Genomic DNA, 17686 nt, shown 5'->3' with positions numbered 1-17686 from the left:
AATTATGGTCTAATACAACAACCTTCATTCAATTCTATCAATTATTTTTACAAAGACTATCCAACTAGTTCATCATACAGTGACCAAGTAACTCCATATGATAGTTATATAACACCCTTGTAAATCGTTGTTCCAAGTGTTATAGCATATTTTTATTGCTTAATTTTGGTTCAACATACTAAAATTTGGTCCAATTTGACATTTTCCCATTCCTAAATCGCTCAATTTATCGATTAACTGATCCCTGAAGTGTTATCTGTGGCAACATATGCACACTCTGTTTGATAAATCGCAACAGACATGTCACATGTGACAACATATGTATATCATAAAATGGTCTTTTGGGGGTTAATTCAACATGTAATGTAACAGATCATTCTAGAATACTCCACTAACACAGACTCCACTCACTCTCACTCATTATAAAAGGGTTAATTAGGGTTCCCTTAATTCACAAAAAAAAATCTCTCATTTTTTATTTTCTTTCCTTTATTCTTTATCCTTTCCTCCTCTTACACTCAAATTTCCCTGAGAAGATGTTACCACCTTGGACAAATTTAAGTCTCTGTATGCTCTTGTTGTGGGTGATCAACGTAATTATGTTGTTTTCAGTTAATATGATGTCTTCTTCAAGTGTGTTCTCAGTGCATGGGTGATGTTCGTTGTTTGTTTTTGTCGGATATTGTCTAATGGAGGGTAGCTTCATCATTTGGTAAGTCTTCTTACTTTATATATAACATCCTATCTACTGTAATGGCGTGTATGTGGTAGCTACCTATGGTTGTTTGTTTTTTTGTAGGTGGTCTTGTGACAGAATGCATGGGTAGCTCTGATCCACCATCCTTCAAGAAAGAATGGTGATGCCCCTCCAATTTTAATCGCTCAATGTCGACTCCAGATCCTCCAGTCAAGTCTTTTTTTGCTGGATGAAGTAGTAGTATAGGGCCAGAGCGTTTTAAATGTAAATTTTGTTGTTTTTGTTGGCATTAATTTCTTGTAAATATGGATATGTAGCCTAGCCTAGCCTTGCATGTCACTATATCAACTATCAATGGGCTAGAGCGTTTCAGATGTAAATTTTGTTGTTTTTGTTGGTGTTAATGCCTTGTAAATATGGATATATAGTCTAGCCTAACCTTGCATTTCACTAGTTCAACTATCAACTATCAATGACATGTTTATGTTTAATGTTTCCCAAGTGTATGTGCTTGAATTCCTCTCTATTAATGGTGATATTACTTGCATGTACACATAATTGACATATGTTGCAACAACTTAAAAAATGTAAGTACTTTATAAAAGTCATAGGCAAGCCCAACCTCTAAAACTAGCCCAATCGGCCCATTATTTCATTTCTAGAAGGGATATATATATAAATTAGGGTTTTCATTTTCATTTCAAGAATAGGGTTTTCATTTTCATCCTCACCGCTTCGGTTTCTCTCCTCTTCGTGCTTTCTCTGTCTCTTCGCATGGATCTCGGATCTCTGGAGTGCATGGGATATAATGATGTTTTTTATTTCATTGGTCTTTTTTCTGTCAGTCTTTTTTGTTCTTTGTTTTTTAACACACAACTAATTTGATTGTCCTTTAATTTGGTTAAACCAAATCTCAGCATTGTCATGTATTGTCAAATCAATAAAATCATTAATTTTGCAATATAGTGGTTGGGTAAGAATGGGTTCTTTAAATATAGATCAGTACTGTAGATCTAGATCTAATGAATGAGTTTTGTTTGTTTTTGTTTCTTTTGATATAATGTCAAAATGAAATATTGAATCGAATTTGTAATGATGAAAATGATCCCATGTTGGGTGTGAATATCTGTTGCAAACATGGAGAAGCTTCATGGTCGAAGGACAATCAGGTTGAAGATTTTGGTCTTGTCCACACTATCGTGTATGTACATTTCTACATCTCAGTCTGAAGATTTCTCTTTATTTTGTTCTAGTTTTTAAATTTAAATTTCTTTGTGGTGTGTATTTTAGGAGAATGCATGTAACTTCTTTAGATGGAGGGATCGTGAAGATGTTGTTATTCGATCCAAGTTCGTTATTCTGAGATTGGCGAATAGAATTAAAGAGTTGGAAATTGATGATGAAAGTCATATTAAAAGAAGTAACAAATAGGTGATGAAGGAGAAGAATAAGACCAAATGTTGTAACAACGCGAAACTAATCTTCGTGTTGTTTGTTGTGGTTTTTTTCTATTTTTAAGCATTACCAAGAAGAACACTGCGAGGATGGAAAATTCTTATGTAGTTGTGTACAATCATTAAAATTATCATAGTTGTGGAAATAAAATAAATAAACGTAGTTTTGCACTCCTGTTCCAACATTTTTTACTTGTTCTTAACATAACATATGAGTCAAATGTTGCTACATATGAGACATATGTTGCTATAGATGACTCATCTGTTGCTACAGATGCCTCAAATGTTGCAACATATCACCCTTATGTAGCAACGTTTGACCATTTGAGGCATATTTTGCTACAGATGACCCATATGTTGCTACAAATGACCCATATGTTGCTACATATGAGACATACGTAACAACATTTGATCAAGTACTTGCTCTCAATATAGCTTCACATACTATGTACTTTCTCTCAATATAGGATAAAATAACATAAGTGATAAAATAAAACATTGTCTTTAATTACAAACATATTATCAAGGCTCCAAGCTCCTAGACTCTATCCCAGCAGCCCAAACCCATTGCATTTGATGAACTGCATTGTCACACAACAGGGTTTTGGGAGGTTGAATTGCTGTCCTGGTAATCAAATGCTCAATAAATGCAAGCGAATATGACGGGCATGCGACTTTGGTATCATTTGTTACCATGAGTTCCAATCGACCTTTAAATTCCCATGGTTCATTGAGGAACTTATTTGGCAAATGCTTCATTATTCCACTATGCTTCAACAATTTTGACAGCAACTCGAAGACAGGTTGTATGAATGTAAAAAACTTGGCAAGTTCCATACCCATCAGCAGACAGTCATAAACATTCATGTGACCATCGTGCATTAGGATCTCAAGAGTCACAAGATGTGTTTTTTTCATGTTCATGACTGCCAAAAGCCTTTATGCACCAATCCAATCCATGCCTCCAGGATATGGTCTAATGCCCCTGACAGAGTTAATCATATCTTCATCCCATTCAAACTCATTAATTAACTGCGTAAAGCTTCTGCCATCAGTTGTTGTTGCCTCCTCGCTCATTTTGTCATATCTTAGTTTGAAGTTGGAATAGAAGTTGAGATCCAGGATTCTATCTGTGGAATCATAGTACTCAGGGTATCTCATATGCCTCTCCCGCATGAGGCTAAGGATTTCATCAACATACTGAAATAAAAAATAATATTAAAGAGTAAAGATGAGTAATCATTGAAAAGATATAACAAACGAACATTATAAATTGAAGATACTAGTAGAGAAAACCTACACAGTCTTCCCACCAAATATCCATGCTTGTCATGGTCCTGAAATCTTCTCCACTAAAAAAATGCATGTCGTATTGTGCACGCATATCCTTTGCTCTCGTCAGGTCCACCAGTTTATTCTTTTCAGCTATAGTCACACGCTTATAAACATTCACATGTTTGAACTCCAACACTTCCTCTTCTACGGCCATTGAAAATTCTCCAAAGATCTTCTTCTTCAAATTTTGTATTGCCTTGAATAAGGATATTTTCCTCCTCTTGGCCTGTGGAGTATATGGATGCCGACCATTCTTTGATGGAATGACCTTGACCCTCCTCTTGTTTTTAAATTCATTAACAGCCTGACTCAATGTTTGAAGATACATGATAGAATCTTCATCTTGTTTCTTGCACTTCTCACAGAGAAAGCTAGAGCATCTTCTACAAGAGGTAGCCCCTTGGTCTTGTCCAGCACCAGCATCAATACCACGACCATCAACCCCATCAAAAACAAATAATTCATTAACAACTCTGTCTCTTTTGATGGTTCTTGCTCCAGCCAATTCCATTTTAACTCTATCCACAATAGGATCAAATAAGGTTTCAACCAACCCTAGAGTAATTAGATATGGCATTTGCAATTCCTTTTCTGTTGGGACAAGCCATGGATGCACAACCTAAAATTATAAAAACGAGTCATCCGTAGGAATATTTGGGTCAGATGTTGCCACAGATGTGTCATATGTTGCAACAGATGGGTGATATGTTGACACATATGGGCCTCTGTAGAAACATTTGTGTCACATATTGCAACATATGGATCATCTGTAGCAATATATGAGTCATCTATAGCAACATTTGTGTCATATGTTGCAACAAATAGATCATCTATAGCAATATTTGGGTCACATGTTGCTATAGATTAGTGATATGTTGCAACATATATGGGTGTAATATTATAATAATTTACTGCATCGTGAGGAGGGTTATAAAGATCGAATATTTTTGGCAGTTTTTGTTTTTGATCTCAACCATCTCAATATCCTTGGAGATGAGATCTCTTCTTCTCCATTTACTTGATGGGTCAAATGAGGAACGACTTCAAATTCCCAAGCTTATAAAAAAGGAAAACATGTCACAAATCAAATGTTGAATTATTCAATATAATATAAAAAGATTAAGAATATTTATGTTTACCATGAAAGCCCATGGAAAGCCAAATAAGTTATTGGTCTTTGGTCCTAAAGGTTTCAACAAGTATTTGACAGTTAATTCAAAGTTCTCATGACCCCAAGGATAGTTGTTGAAAGCCTCAATATCCTGAGATAAATTCACCCATTTAAGGGATATGTTGTTGTTGAGATCTTTGGCCAAAAGTACATTATGTACAAACCAAAGTAAGCACAATGACTCCTTGTGCTTCCTTGATGTATCCTCGTCATTCAACAAATATATTAAGTTGAGATTTTTGAAGCTTGTGCCAACAAGGGACACCAAGTTCTGCTCCTCAGTTAGCTGTCTTGTTTCTTCTTTTCCTCTTATCTTTCGTCTTCGTGGTTCTTTTTTGACTATGAATTCAGGGATTGACTCAAAAGGAGGATGTCATTTTAACCCTGAAACTATGACAAACTCTCTTCTGCCAAAGAAGAGTGGCATACCACAATAATTAATCAAAACCTCATCCTTCTTTTCAGGATTCTGAAAAATGAACCTTGTTTTCAGAAGTTCATAGACCATGGTCATTTGAAAACGTGCATTATTATTCTCTGGCAAATCAAGAAAATGACCGAAACAACTATTCCTAAAAAAATCTTCCAAACCATTCTGCTTGAGGGTGATCCTGAAGGTGTCGAAAGGTTTTCCAATAGCTGACCTCATAATGCTATTAGCAGTAGCATTAGGCTGCAACTGCATAGGAAAAGTGTGTGCATTGATAGTTTTGATCCCATAATCCTCAACTTCATTTTTTTCTTGTTCTTCTTCCTCAACTTCGTTTTGTTTTCCTTTGTCTTCATCAACTTCATTTTATTTTTCTTCTTCCTCCTCAACTACTTCTTTATTTTTTCCTTTATCTTCCTCAACTTCTTTTTGTTTTCCTTTATCTTCCTCAACTTCTTTTTATTTCCCTCTTCTTCCTCAACTTCTTCTGCACTTTCTCCATCATCATCTACTTCATTTTTTTATTTTTCTCTTTCTTCATATTCTTTTTGAGAAAATTCTGCTTCTACATGAGAAGAAGAAACTGCTTCAGATGCAAGTTCTTCTAAAAGAGTGGTAGTCGAATTTTCATTCTTCTTCCTACAAGTTTTAGTCCTAGGCCTCTTCTGGATCTTTGTGTCAGTTGTTTCTTTTGTTAATACAAATTTTCTTTTGATAGGAGCTATTATATTTGTATCTGCAACCACAAAAATCAAATATTTCTTAACAAAAATAATAACAACCAAACATAACAACACAAACAACAAATACGATTCAATATCACACATGAACCAACCAACAAACCACTAAACCCTCCCTAAACCCTAACCAACGAACTACAAATTAAGCTTTTTAAAATCAGATAATATTTCAAAAGGAATAAGTATCCAACCATCCTACAAACAAATAAGTGATAAAACCACTAAAAACGTCCTGATTTAATAACAGTAAGTTTCTCAAAACCCTAATTAAATTTTACCTGAGAAGATATCAACGATAAACTAGAAATGATGAGGGCAACAATGCCTTGTTGTAGAAGAGGATCGCAACAGATTACCACTGATGTTGTAGAAAATATCACAACAACAACTTTGATCTGTGAAGGTATAATGGAACGAGAGAAAGGAAGGAAAGAAGATAAAATAAAATGGAAATTAGTAAAAATAAATTAAATTTGGAATATGGAACAACCTTTTATAGAGGAGAGGAGAGAGGGGAAAATGAAGGGATGATTGTTTTAAACCTTTTTTTTTTTGAATTTTGACAATTCAAAGTGTGACATATGTTGCCACATATACCCTTTCTGTTGGGGCACATGCAGATAATTCTGTGGTGTTTTTTTTTACAATAGAGGTTATATATGTTGCCACAGACACCACATTTCTTCCTTTCCATCATAATTGACATTTATTCCAACAGAAATAAAAATAATATTAATAATCATTAATATTAATATTATCAGCAAAAATGAACAATTGATGACAATATAATGTTGACACATATCTCCTTTCAGTGACATATGTTACCACATATCTTCTTTCTGTGACATATGTTGTCACATGTATCCTTTTTGTTGGGGATCATGCAGATAATTCTGTGGTGTTTTTTTATAACAGAGGTTATATATGTTGCCACAGACACCACATTTCTTCCTTTCCATCATAATTGACATTTGTTTCAACAAAATAATAAAAATAATAATCATTAATATTAATATTATCAGCAAATATGAATAATTGATGACAATATAATGTTGCCACATATCTCCTTTCTGTGACATATGTTACCACATATCTTCTTTCTGTGACATATGCTGCCACATGTATCCTTTTTGTTGGGGAACATGCAGATAATTCTGTGGTGATTTTTACAACAGAGGATATATATGTTGCCACAAATGCCACATTTCTTTCTTTCCATAATAATTGACATTTGTTCCAACAAAATAAAAATAATAATAAATAATCATTAAATATTTAATATTATCAACAAAAATGAACACTTCACCAATTATTTTATACAACTTATCAACCAAAAGGTAATTCACAATGGTATACATAACCATCAATCTATTCAATGGTGGTAACCACAACATTTTCATCGAACTTTACTTTTTTATGTCTAGGCCTCTGTGGGTCTTCATTGTTACTAACATAGCTAGTCCGAGCCTTTAAAATCCCATAATTCCATAGGAGTGAAGCATATCTCAAGCGAAGGGATTGAGAAATAATTCCATCAGATGGTATTTGTAGTCCATCACTCAAAAACTCAGCGTATGCAACTACAAAAACTCCACAATCACTGCATGGTATATCATCAAATTAGAAAATATAATAAACCTAATATTAACATCACATTTCGATAGTGGTAAGACTAAAAAAACATAATGTGATACTACTTACAGACTATTGCTTGCTTGTTGGGCAATACCAGTAACATGTATGACTTCGAATGGGTGAGATTCTTTCTTGCCCTGGTAAGATTCAAGAACTGACCAGTTGACTCGGTCTTTTTTCTCATAAAATCCGCTGGATTCAAGATATTTTGGCAACATTGTAGACAACTTTTGAATCTCGGCGCACCATTTTCTGTTAGTCCTAGATGAGGACATCGAATCATACACCGTTATGTGCCGTTCCTTCAATACAACGACTGCCAAGACCCAATGAAACTCCCCATTACAATTTATAGGGACATAAATCTCATTTGTGAGGTGCTAAGGTAGTCCAGCAGGTATACCAAACCCTTTGATAGTGCCAACTATTTTATTCTCATATTCAGGAACAACACTGGCATTGTCAATGTATGTTTTGAAAAAAACAATTAGTAGTGGTATATCGATATTTAGAATGACTCTGTTTCTTTGACTTCTTTTGCAAATAGTACAAAATGACATCCACATACGCACATATGCATCAACAAGTGTATTTCTGTATCAATTTATTTGTATATATTCATGTCTTAATCAAAAGATAAAAGTGGGCATGGATTTACCTCATCAGTCCAGCACTTATTGGGTTGAGACATTACGTAGAACCAGTCCTTCTTCTTTGAAAATGCAACTACAAAATCAAGTTGTTTGAACTCAAGATCCGAGCAATTGGCTAAGTAGTAATCGTCCTTGTCTCTTCTGCAATTGTGTAATCATTATAAATAAATAGTTAGTGGACAACGAGAAGAAATACTAATAATAGTTGAACGACTTTACTTTTTTGCATGATGCTTGTAAAGACCATTGTTTATCCATTGTGAGAAGGATGTCATTAGTTCAGTTTGACCCTTGCCGTCAATGTTAAAACCTTCAAATGGATATTGTTGCTTCACATCACAACTGACGACTTCGACTTTCTTCTCTTTCTTTATCTCTTTGTCTTTCACTTTATTTTTCACTTTTTTCTTCTCTTTCTTCTTCTCTTGCTCTTTCTCCTCCTCCTCCATCTCCTTCTCCTTCTCCTCCTCCTCCTTCTCCTTCTTCTTCTCCTTCTCCTTCTCCTGTTCCCTCTCCTTGCCTTTTGGGTTTGAGTGTGATACTAGAGCAGTAGTCATTGATTTTTTTCTTTCACTAATTATAGATAGTGATTGGGAAATAGATTTTTTCAACCTCCTACACTTCAAAGGCTGTGAAATCTTCTTGGATGTACGGACATCAATATTATAAGTCATTTCCTTAAAAAATATCAGTCAGTTCTTTAACACGACTAATAAAATAATCATGTTGCTGCTCACATTCTTCGCATAGACAAAAAGAGCATTTGATGTTAGAAGAAGAAGCAACACCAATAAAAGATTGAGTTGTTGTCATGGATGAAACTTCTTGTATCATTTCATTTACAAGGTAAATAAAAAAAGGTTTAGAGTTTACAAATGATTATAAAATATTAATGGGTAGTAATTTATACTTATGTTGACACAGATGGATATTCTGTTGCCACCTATGTACCTTCTGTTGCCACGAATGAATCTTCTGTGGTCATAGATGAATCTTCATGTGCGACAAATTAATCTTCTGTTACTACACATGACCATTTTATTGACCTAACACATAGGTGATATGTTCCAACACATGACAACTCTGTTAGAATAAATACCAACATATCACTAAAATGTAGCAATATACGACACATCTTTCAACAAATGAAATATATGTTGGACAGCTGAACAAGACTATATTTCTAAAATCTTATGAACAAAATGGTCACAAAAAGAACAACAAAAAATGAATTTTCACTGAATGTTAACAATACATACACATTTCCTAAAAACTAGGGCTTTTTTGGGTTTGTTGATGTTCTTTCAAAAACAAAAAATAATAGCTACCATTACACCATTATTCAATTTTCACATCTGTAGAATGATTTATTGTTCATTAACCCAAGAAAAAAACTTAGTATTGTTCGAAAATTGTAAAATCTTTCAAAAAAATGACTTACCCATTTTAAGTCGAACACAATCTTCAGTTCAGAAAGAGGAGAGAGTCACGGTCGGAGATGAGGAGGAAGATAAGATAATGGGGGATAATTTTTTTTTTGATAGTCGAATTTTTGAATTTTCGAAGGAAAAAGAAGAAGAGAAGAGAGAACGTTGGGAGAAGAACAAAAAGGTTTATTTTTTTTTACTTTTTTTTAAAAATGGTTTGGATTGAATTATAAAAGTTGAAAAATGAAGTGTTTTTTTGTATTTTATAATTTTTTTTTTGATAGTCGAATTTTCGAATTTTCGAATTTTCGAAGGAAGAAGAAGAAGAGAAGAGAGAACGTTGGGAGAAGAACAAAAAGGTCTATTTTCTTTTACTTTTTTTTAAAAATGGTTTGGATTGAATTATAAAAGTTGAAAAATGAAGTGTTTTTTTGTATTTTATGAAAGATTAGAAAATTTTAAAAATGTTAATTTGGTCCCAAATTTACTTAATTACATTTTAAAATGAATTTGATCATTTCTTGGTCAAAGTGTCACCAAAAACCAAAGCAAGACTTAATTGACACCTTTCATTTAATTGTCTCGAGTCTCTGAATCACTTTAAACAGTTTCAAGAAATTGGATTAAAACCAGATAAGTTCACATTCCCTGTTGTGCTAAAGGTTTCTGGCCATTGTTTGATGATTGGAACGGGCGGATCATTGCATTCCATGGCTGTGAAGTTGGGTTTCAGTTTAGATTTACATGTGAACAATACCCTTTTGAGAATGTATGCAGGATTTGGGGTGATCAGGTTTGCAAGACAGGTGTTTGATGAAGTGCTTCAAAGGGATATAGTTTCTTGGAGTTCAATGATGGCTGCTTACGTTCATTGGTATGTATATTTGTTTCAGTTATTTGTCAAAAACACATATTAAATATTACTTTTATACGAATTTCACACCCCAATTATCACAATCTATGTGTTAGGGATCATATATCAGACTTTAACTACTTGTGATTCAAGCATGGTAGTAGTAATTGTTGTCTTAGTATTTACAGTTTCTCCTTCTAAAAGATGTTTCATGTATCTACTTATTACTCTGGAATCAGTACATTATTTATGATTTGTGAACCTGGCAAGTGTGTGAAGGCTGAGAAATTCTATAGCATTATGTGGAGGTTGTTTAAGATGATTATTATAATGGGAGTGAATAGAATTACCAAAATTTAAGTAGATTTTGAGCATGACAAGTTTACTACTTTGTGGAAACGAGTTCAAGTATGGTTTTGTGAGGAATTTGTAAGCTAAATGTCTTTTGATAGGTCTGACACATAACAGGTCACAATTTTTATGAACAATGCTATCTTGTAACCTTGTTCGTTATCCTTTAGAAATCTAGTGTCATGGTATTTGTGATTGTCTTGAGCAATATCTGTGATCTAATACTCTTGGTGAAGTTTTAAAATTCATCCCAGATGTCGATTGTGAATACTTGTTTTATACTATAAGAAGAAACCAGTATTCTAAACTTGTTCACTAGTCTAACTTTTTCTCTTTTTCCTTCTTGCTGCAATACTACAATAGATTGTTAAACAAAGCCTAGGGTTCATATCTGAAAGGATTAGTAAGGTGTTGAGCCTTTAAGATTGCGAACGGTGCATACTCTCCTAAAAGATCAGGGATTAACAATGATGAAAATTTTCTTTTAAATTGGAAAGAAGCATGTACTCCTGAAAAATAAGGGAGTAAAAATGAAGAAAAATTTCATGGCTTAGATTTTGGTATTTATCTTGGAAAGGTCCCGATGACACTCTTTGAAATGGGGAATTAACAAAGAAGGAAAACTTTCATGGTTGAGATGCGTGCAACACTTCAGCCTCTTGTATTTAGGTATGCTGGTCTCACTGCTGTATTTGTTTACTTTTGCATACATCAGATCATGTTAAATTTTTTTTTAATTCTGGAATCTCTATGTACATTCATGTCCAATAAAAACTTTAAGCTTTGAAACCCAATTTTTGCAAACCAATCTTTGGACTTGTTACCTACAAAACTTTTGGAAAGAGGAAGCTAGTTCATGGTTCCAATGGTCGTGAGTATTCTAAAACTAATGAGCTAAGGTGGATTATGGACAGTAACTTGGTCTAATAGTCTAACACAGTTGTTGTTTAGTTGTCCGGATTGCATATGGATGGATTCCCATGTCAAATTCTATCTGCAATTTAGACCTGAAAAATAAAGAGAAATCCAATAATTAAGTTTCTTTTGAGATAAACTTTGAATTAAACGTTGAAAGGACAACGACTTTATAAGGATACTATGGTTAGTTTGTCTTTCCCATGGGAGAGTATAAGGGGCTTTGCATTTATAAATAGGGAATAGGGAGACAATAGAGAAAATATAAGTAGACTTGACTTTCTCCTGATGAAGTCTCCGAATATTTGGATATTGCTCCTCATAGTTGAAGTAATGACAACGATTCTACTTCTTCTCCCGTCAGGGGTCTCCAACCGTTTTGTCAATACTTTTCGGTCTTATTCATTTTCATTTGATATCATAAAAGTGTGATTCAGGATGTCACCTAAGTGAATTCTATAAATTTCTAAAGCCAAGTTCCGCTACATGCGATATGCTCATTTTTTTTTTCATATAGTGAATCAATTCTTTTATAGACGTAGAAGAAGTTGAATAGTTTGTACCTGACCATATAGAGGAACCAGTTTAACGGGCTTTTATGTTCATTTTTCATCCCTTTTTGGCATGCAAATGAATATTTGCTACCTTGACCTCTCTTTTTGTGTAGGAGGTCTATTAATATGATTGTCTTTCCTTCTTTCTTTTCCTATTTAACTTTTACTGTGAGGTTTTTGCTTTCTGTCTGGCATTTCAAAGTCATAATAGTCAATGTTTTCCTAGATATCTCAGTAACTTGCCATCAGATTCTCTGCTCCTGTTCCAATGTATGAAGCTAGCAAATGAAAACCCAAATTATGTCACTTTGGTTAGCTTGTTGGGGGCATGTACTCGTATCCTAAATATCAGATTAGGTAAATGTATTCACTCGCACATTGTTACCAGTGGTATTGAACTACATGTTGAGCTGGAAACAACCCTCTTAGGCATGTATGCAAAATGTGGTCATATACAACATGCTTTCCGCATATTCAAGTCGATGGGTGATAAAAATCTGCAGACCTGGACCATCATGATTTCTGGTCTTACTGATCATGGACATGAGGAAGAAGTTGTGTCCTTGTTTGCCAGAATGGAAGAATCTGGTTTTAGGCCGGACAACTTATCATTTTCTGCAATCTTATATGCTTGTAGTCATATTGGCTTTATTGATGCGGGGCGTGAATATTTTGAAAAAATGGCAAGTATTTATAACATCAGGCCAACTATGGAACATTACGGATGCATGATGGATATGTTTGGACGTGCTGGAGAATTAGAAGAAGCTTATTATATTATAAGGAGCATGCCTATAGAGCCTAATTCTGTAATATTAAGGAGTTTCATTAGTGCTTGTAAGAATCATGGTCATAATCCTTGCGCAGAAGAAAATATAAGGGAGATTCTCCTCAAAATAGAGCCTGATCTCGAATCAAACTATGTACTTGCATCTAGTTTATCTTATCTTTTTGGTTATTGCAGCGATGCGAACAGCCTAAGATTGGCTATGAAAGAAAAAGGGATAAATAAATATCCTAGCAGTCATTTGGTAGTTCTTCCGAAGGAAGCAGTTGAAGGATCTGACAGTAATGTTTCTGTTTATTCCAATAGAAGAGGCAATTCAGATCACCAGGATTGAAGGCACTGTTACATTCCAAAGACGAGAGAACACTATCACGATGGAGGAAAATGAATTGCTTCTTTCTGGGTAATACCACCAAGCTGAGGTACAAGTTTAGGGGAGCTGTTGCTTTGACCATTGGAAGAGAGTCACACTGAAGTTCCTAACATTCTTGCATAATTTGGAATAACTTGAAAAATGAAGATTACATTGTGCGGTGATTTTAATTTGTAGCTCATGGGATATGACATTTAAGAGGAACTCCACAAATTGGTATACTTCTGGAAGAGGAAAAACCGTGCTCTGTTAGAGCCACAACTCTGTTGTTATCCTTCTCAAATTATTCCTAACAACCAATCATGCCTAGATATTGGACTAGTCGGGATCAACTTTATGAGTCTCCTATATCCATTCTAGCTTATTTGGGGCCATTATTTTCGATACTGGTAAATGATTTGTTTTCTCCATAAACTACTCTTTCTTTTTAAAATGTGGTTAAGGTTAATCTTGGAATTCTATTAAGAAGTTGGGATGCCCTTAAAGTGGCACCTCCTCATGGCCTGAAACTTTGGTTAAAAACTATGAGGTATTCCTATGGGGAAACAAATTCAAAATCTTTTATGAATGTCAAGACTCAAGTCCTTTGCTTTGAGCTCTGGAAATTTAAATTAAACCAAACGGTATCTTCATTTTTCTGGTAGTTTAACTGTTATTTCTGTAATGAAGGAGAAGAAAGCAATGAATATCTCATGCTGGAGTAGTTTTTGTTGTAACCAAAATATGGAAAACGAAGCTTTGATAGTTGTACTACTCAAAGTAGCAAGTACATTTGGGTTGATATAATCTATGAAAAGAGAGCATGCAAAATCATCCGACTTCCATTGCAACTGCATCAGCATGTGTCTACTTTTAAGGTAGTCCCCTAAATGCTTTGAAAGTATAATCACATACACATCCATTTGCGTGTTTTTTTTTGGAGCTTGACTTGAAGCCATCAGGAGGGGTTCATGCTATGTGTAGTATGATTAAGCTTTTCTTAGAATATTCAACTGCCATGGGTTAGTGAGGTAAACTTTGGATATTTATCACAACAGAAAAGAACCACTTGACTGAATTCAATATTCAATTAACGTTCTTCTGGTCCCATCTGCTTAAACATAAGGATCCATTCATTTGTATAATGTTGTTAATGACAATATCAGATGAGCCTAGTTTGGTTGAAACCTCTTCGTTGTGTATTAGATCACTTTGCATATGAAAAAGTTTCAAGCTTTCTATTAGTTCATGAGCAATATACCGTATTGAATTGTTAATGTATATCATCTGAGATCATCCAGCACTCTAAATTATTGGAAGCAACTGGCCTGCGATCTCAAGCTGATACTGTCTTGTTATTAATCATTTTGAAGATTTATCCTCTTTTGAATGGTGACGATCCTTATATGAGATGAGACATGCAAAGTTATTCACGCATGTTAGAAATGTTGAGCTAGCTGGGACGTGGAGAATGTGATCTATCAACATGGAGAACATGACATCTGGTGGAGCCGTGTGGAAAAATATGTGAATCTCTAGAAGGTATGTCTATATGTTAGAATGGAGTTCTATCCACAAGGAAAAGCAATCAGCAAATGTCTGAACAACCATTATCATTGTTTAACATTGCATAAATTCAATTGTTTTACTATTGATATGTTGGTGTATGGATTCATTTGTCTCGAATATGCATTAGGTTTTTGATGTATGAGATGCACTACATCTTTTTTTCTTCTGAAAAAGGCATTCTAATCAATTATTAATCAAACGAATGTTTAGTAGATCATGAATTAAAGATGGGGTTTAACCAAACATAGAACCCAAAGCCCGAGCTAGCTAATGGGCACATTGGTTTTCTGGTCTTTTAACAAAAGATGAGGAAATAAAAGTAAAGCCACACATGAGTGCTATACAATCTCGAATAATAATATTAAAAAAAACTAAGAGTTGTTGTAAGATTTTTGTGATGCTTTGTTTAACCCAAAGACTTTCGATCTCCACAATAATTGTTATTGATTAAAAATGTTCCTTTAGCGAGCTTAGTGCTTCTCAAACACCCAAAGCCTCAACCAAAAGGGAGTCATGCGGCGTATCTAATCATCAGAGCGACCTCTCATGATGTTTATGAAGTTTCCATGAGAATCACAGACTAGCATATCTGACTCGCTCCTACCAAAGTAACGTCAAAAGAAGCATCAATGTTTCTCTTAAGGATATTCTCATTAGGAGGAAACCATCTAATTGAACCAAACTTAAACTCGGGACTCCTACTCGAGTCTCAACCCTGAACCAAGACTCTTAACCTGACTCTAAATCTAACCCTAACTCAAGATTTGAGCCTTGAGACCTAGGATCTAAGCCCAACCCTCGGCCTTGACCTAGGACCTAGTACATGACACTTAAAACTTGATCCTGACCCAAGGCTTGAGACCCAAACCTCGAGACCCTTCGACACTAACTTGAGATTCAACTAGGAACTCGAGCACTTACCCTCTAGAACGATTCGATATATAACTCTGACCTTAACCCGAGGCCCAATCCTTGAGATTCGAAACCTACAACCTAACCTTCAATCACGACTGCTGACTACTACCTCCAGACTCGACCCAGATCCATATTAAAAATCAAAGTGAATTTTTAGCAGTAAACCCAAATTAAAGTAAATCTTTAAAATATGCTAGAGTTTGACAAAATTTAGAGATCACTTTAAAAATGAGTTATGTTTGGTTAGATTAAGAGGGTCAACCCAATATGAAATTATCTTGTGCTTAAGATTTTGGGTGAATTGGGTGGACCACCAATTTTCAGGCCATATTTGACACCCGTACGTAAGTGTGTGAACTGAAAAATGGGCCAAGTTATATGATTATTCCTTAGAAACTTGATTTACTTCAAGGAATACTTTTTTTTTTCTACTAGTAATAAGAGGTTAGGAAGCAGGTCCTGAACGACATGCTTGCTTCCAGACGAGGGCAAGACAATAATTTTATACTTGGTTGTGTGCTTTTGTCACGACCCAAAATCGATTGTGAAGGCACCTGTCTTATCCCACCAAGATAGGTCAGCCTAAACCTAAATATGATAAGGTGAATGTGAAAGTTTAAACAAAATAAGTAACTTAGTATAACACAAACATTCAGAAACATAATATAACTCAAAATACCCCCAAAACCTAGTGTCATGTGTACAAGCCTCCTAAGTAATACAATAGATTCAAAGAAGTACAAGAATGAATGTCTTTGTTGCTAGAGCAGAACAAGAACATAATTAAAGAATAAGAGGTTTCTGCCGATATGACAAACAAGTACCTCACAACTCTTCATAGTAAGCCTCAGATGTAAAAGAGAAGAAGGAATAATCAGGATGATCCGGACTCGTACCCTACACAAGTGTAGAAGCAAGAGAGCGAGTACCAAACAACATGGTACTCAACAAATAAACGACTAACTCAAGGTAAAGAAATACATAATACAAGTATTCCCAACACTCCAATTGAACCTCCACAACTACAACCTACACAGAATAAGTCCAACCTAACAATTCACATTTATATAGCACATAAACATGAATAGCAACACTTTAAACGTATACAGGTCACCAATACAAAAGTTCATATTCATCAATAACAAGTTACATAACAAGCACTCACAAGGTCGACATATGGTAATGATGTGTAATGTAATGAAATGAAATGAAATGTCAAATATAGTAATGCATGTCTGTCCTAACGATACCATTCTGCTAAATATCAGACCGGGACCCATGGGGGACTCACAAGGTTCATGTATTCGCCGAAACCATTTTCCCTCGTCATAGTCATCAATCACCGAAACCATTTTCCCACAGCATAATCATCAAAATAGATCTCAACACAGTGTTTCAGAACAAATCCAAATAGGCATGTCCACACAATAATGAGAAGATGACAATTTCCATATCAATACACAATCCATAGCAATACAATCATGATACATCATCAATAATGAATCAATATAATCTTTCAAATCACCAACAACACATTACACATCTTATACCATCAATTTACCTTTTATTTCCCCTCTTCATCACTAGAATCATTCAATATGACTATCTGACCACAAATATCAACCCTTCACCACTTTCCATTACTATCCAACACATACAATAAGGAATACAAGATTCTATATACTTAACAAAGGGTCAAGAAGTTCACTTGTCTCGAACAAACAATCGATCACCCCTGCACTTGAGCTTTCCCTTCACGTAGAGCCACATAATCCACACCAAGTAATCAAATACAGAATACCCATAAGTAAATATGAACAACAACACATATAATGTTGATTTTGAAAA

The 17686-nt window shown here is 34.7% G+C and overlaps 1 protein-coding gene across 1 annotated transcript; it reads left to right on the top strand.

The window, feature by feature from the left end:
• Window positions 1-8110: 8110 nt before the first annotated feature.
• Window positions 8111-13336, top strand: LOC107058820 (pentatricopeptide repeat-containing protein At5g56310-like). The gene is made up of 4 exons (XM_015304996.1): window positions 8111-8200; window positions 9827-9901; window positions 10151-10416; window positions 12418-13336. Exons 1-4 carry the CDS (start codon window positions 8111-8113, stop codon window positions 13334-13336), a joined length of 1350 nt encoding a protein of 449 aa, XP_015160482.1.
• The last annotated feature ends 4350 nt before the right edge of the window (window positions 13337-17686 follow it).

The sequence above is a fragment of the Solanum tuberosum genome, unplaced genomic scaffold (assembly GCF_000226075.1).
Source record: "Solanum tuberosum cultivar DM 1-3 516 R44 unplaced genomic scaffold, SolTub_3.0 scf00662, whole genome shotgun sequence".
NCBI classification, from domain to species: Eukaryota; Viridiplantae; Streptophyta; class Magnoliopsida; order Solanales; family Solanaceae; genus Solanum; species Solanum tuberosum.
Note: the sequence above shows the minus strand (reverse complement) of the source record. Positions and strands in the feature narration are given on the sequence as shown.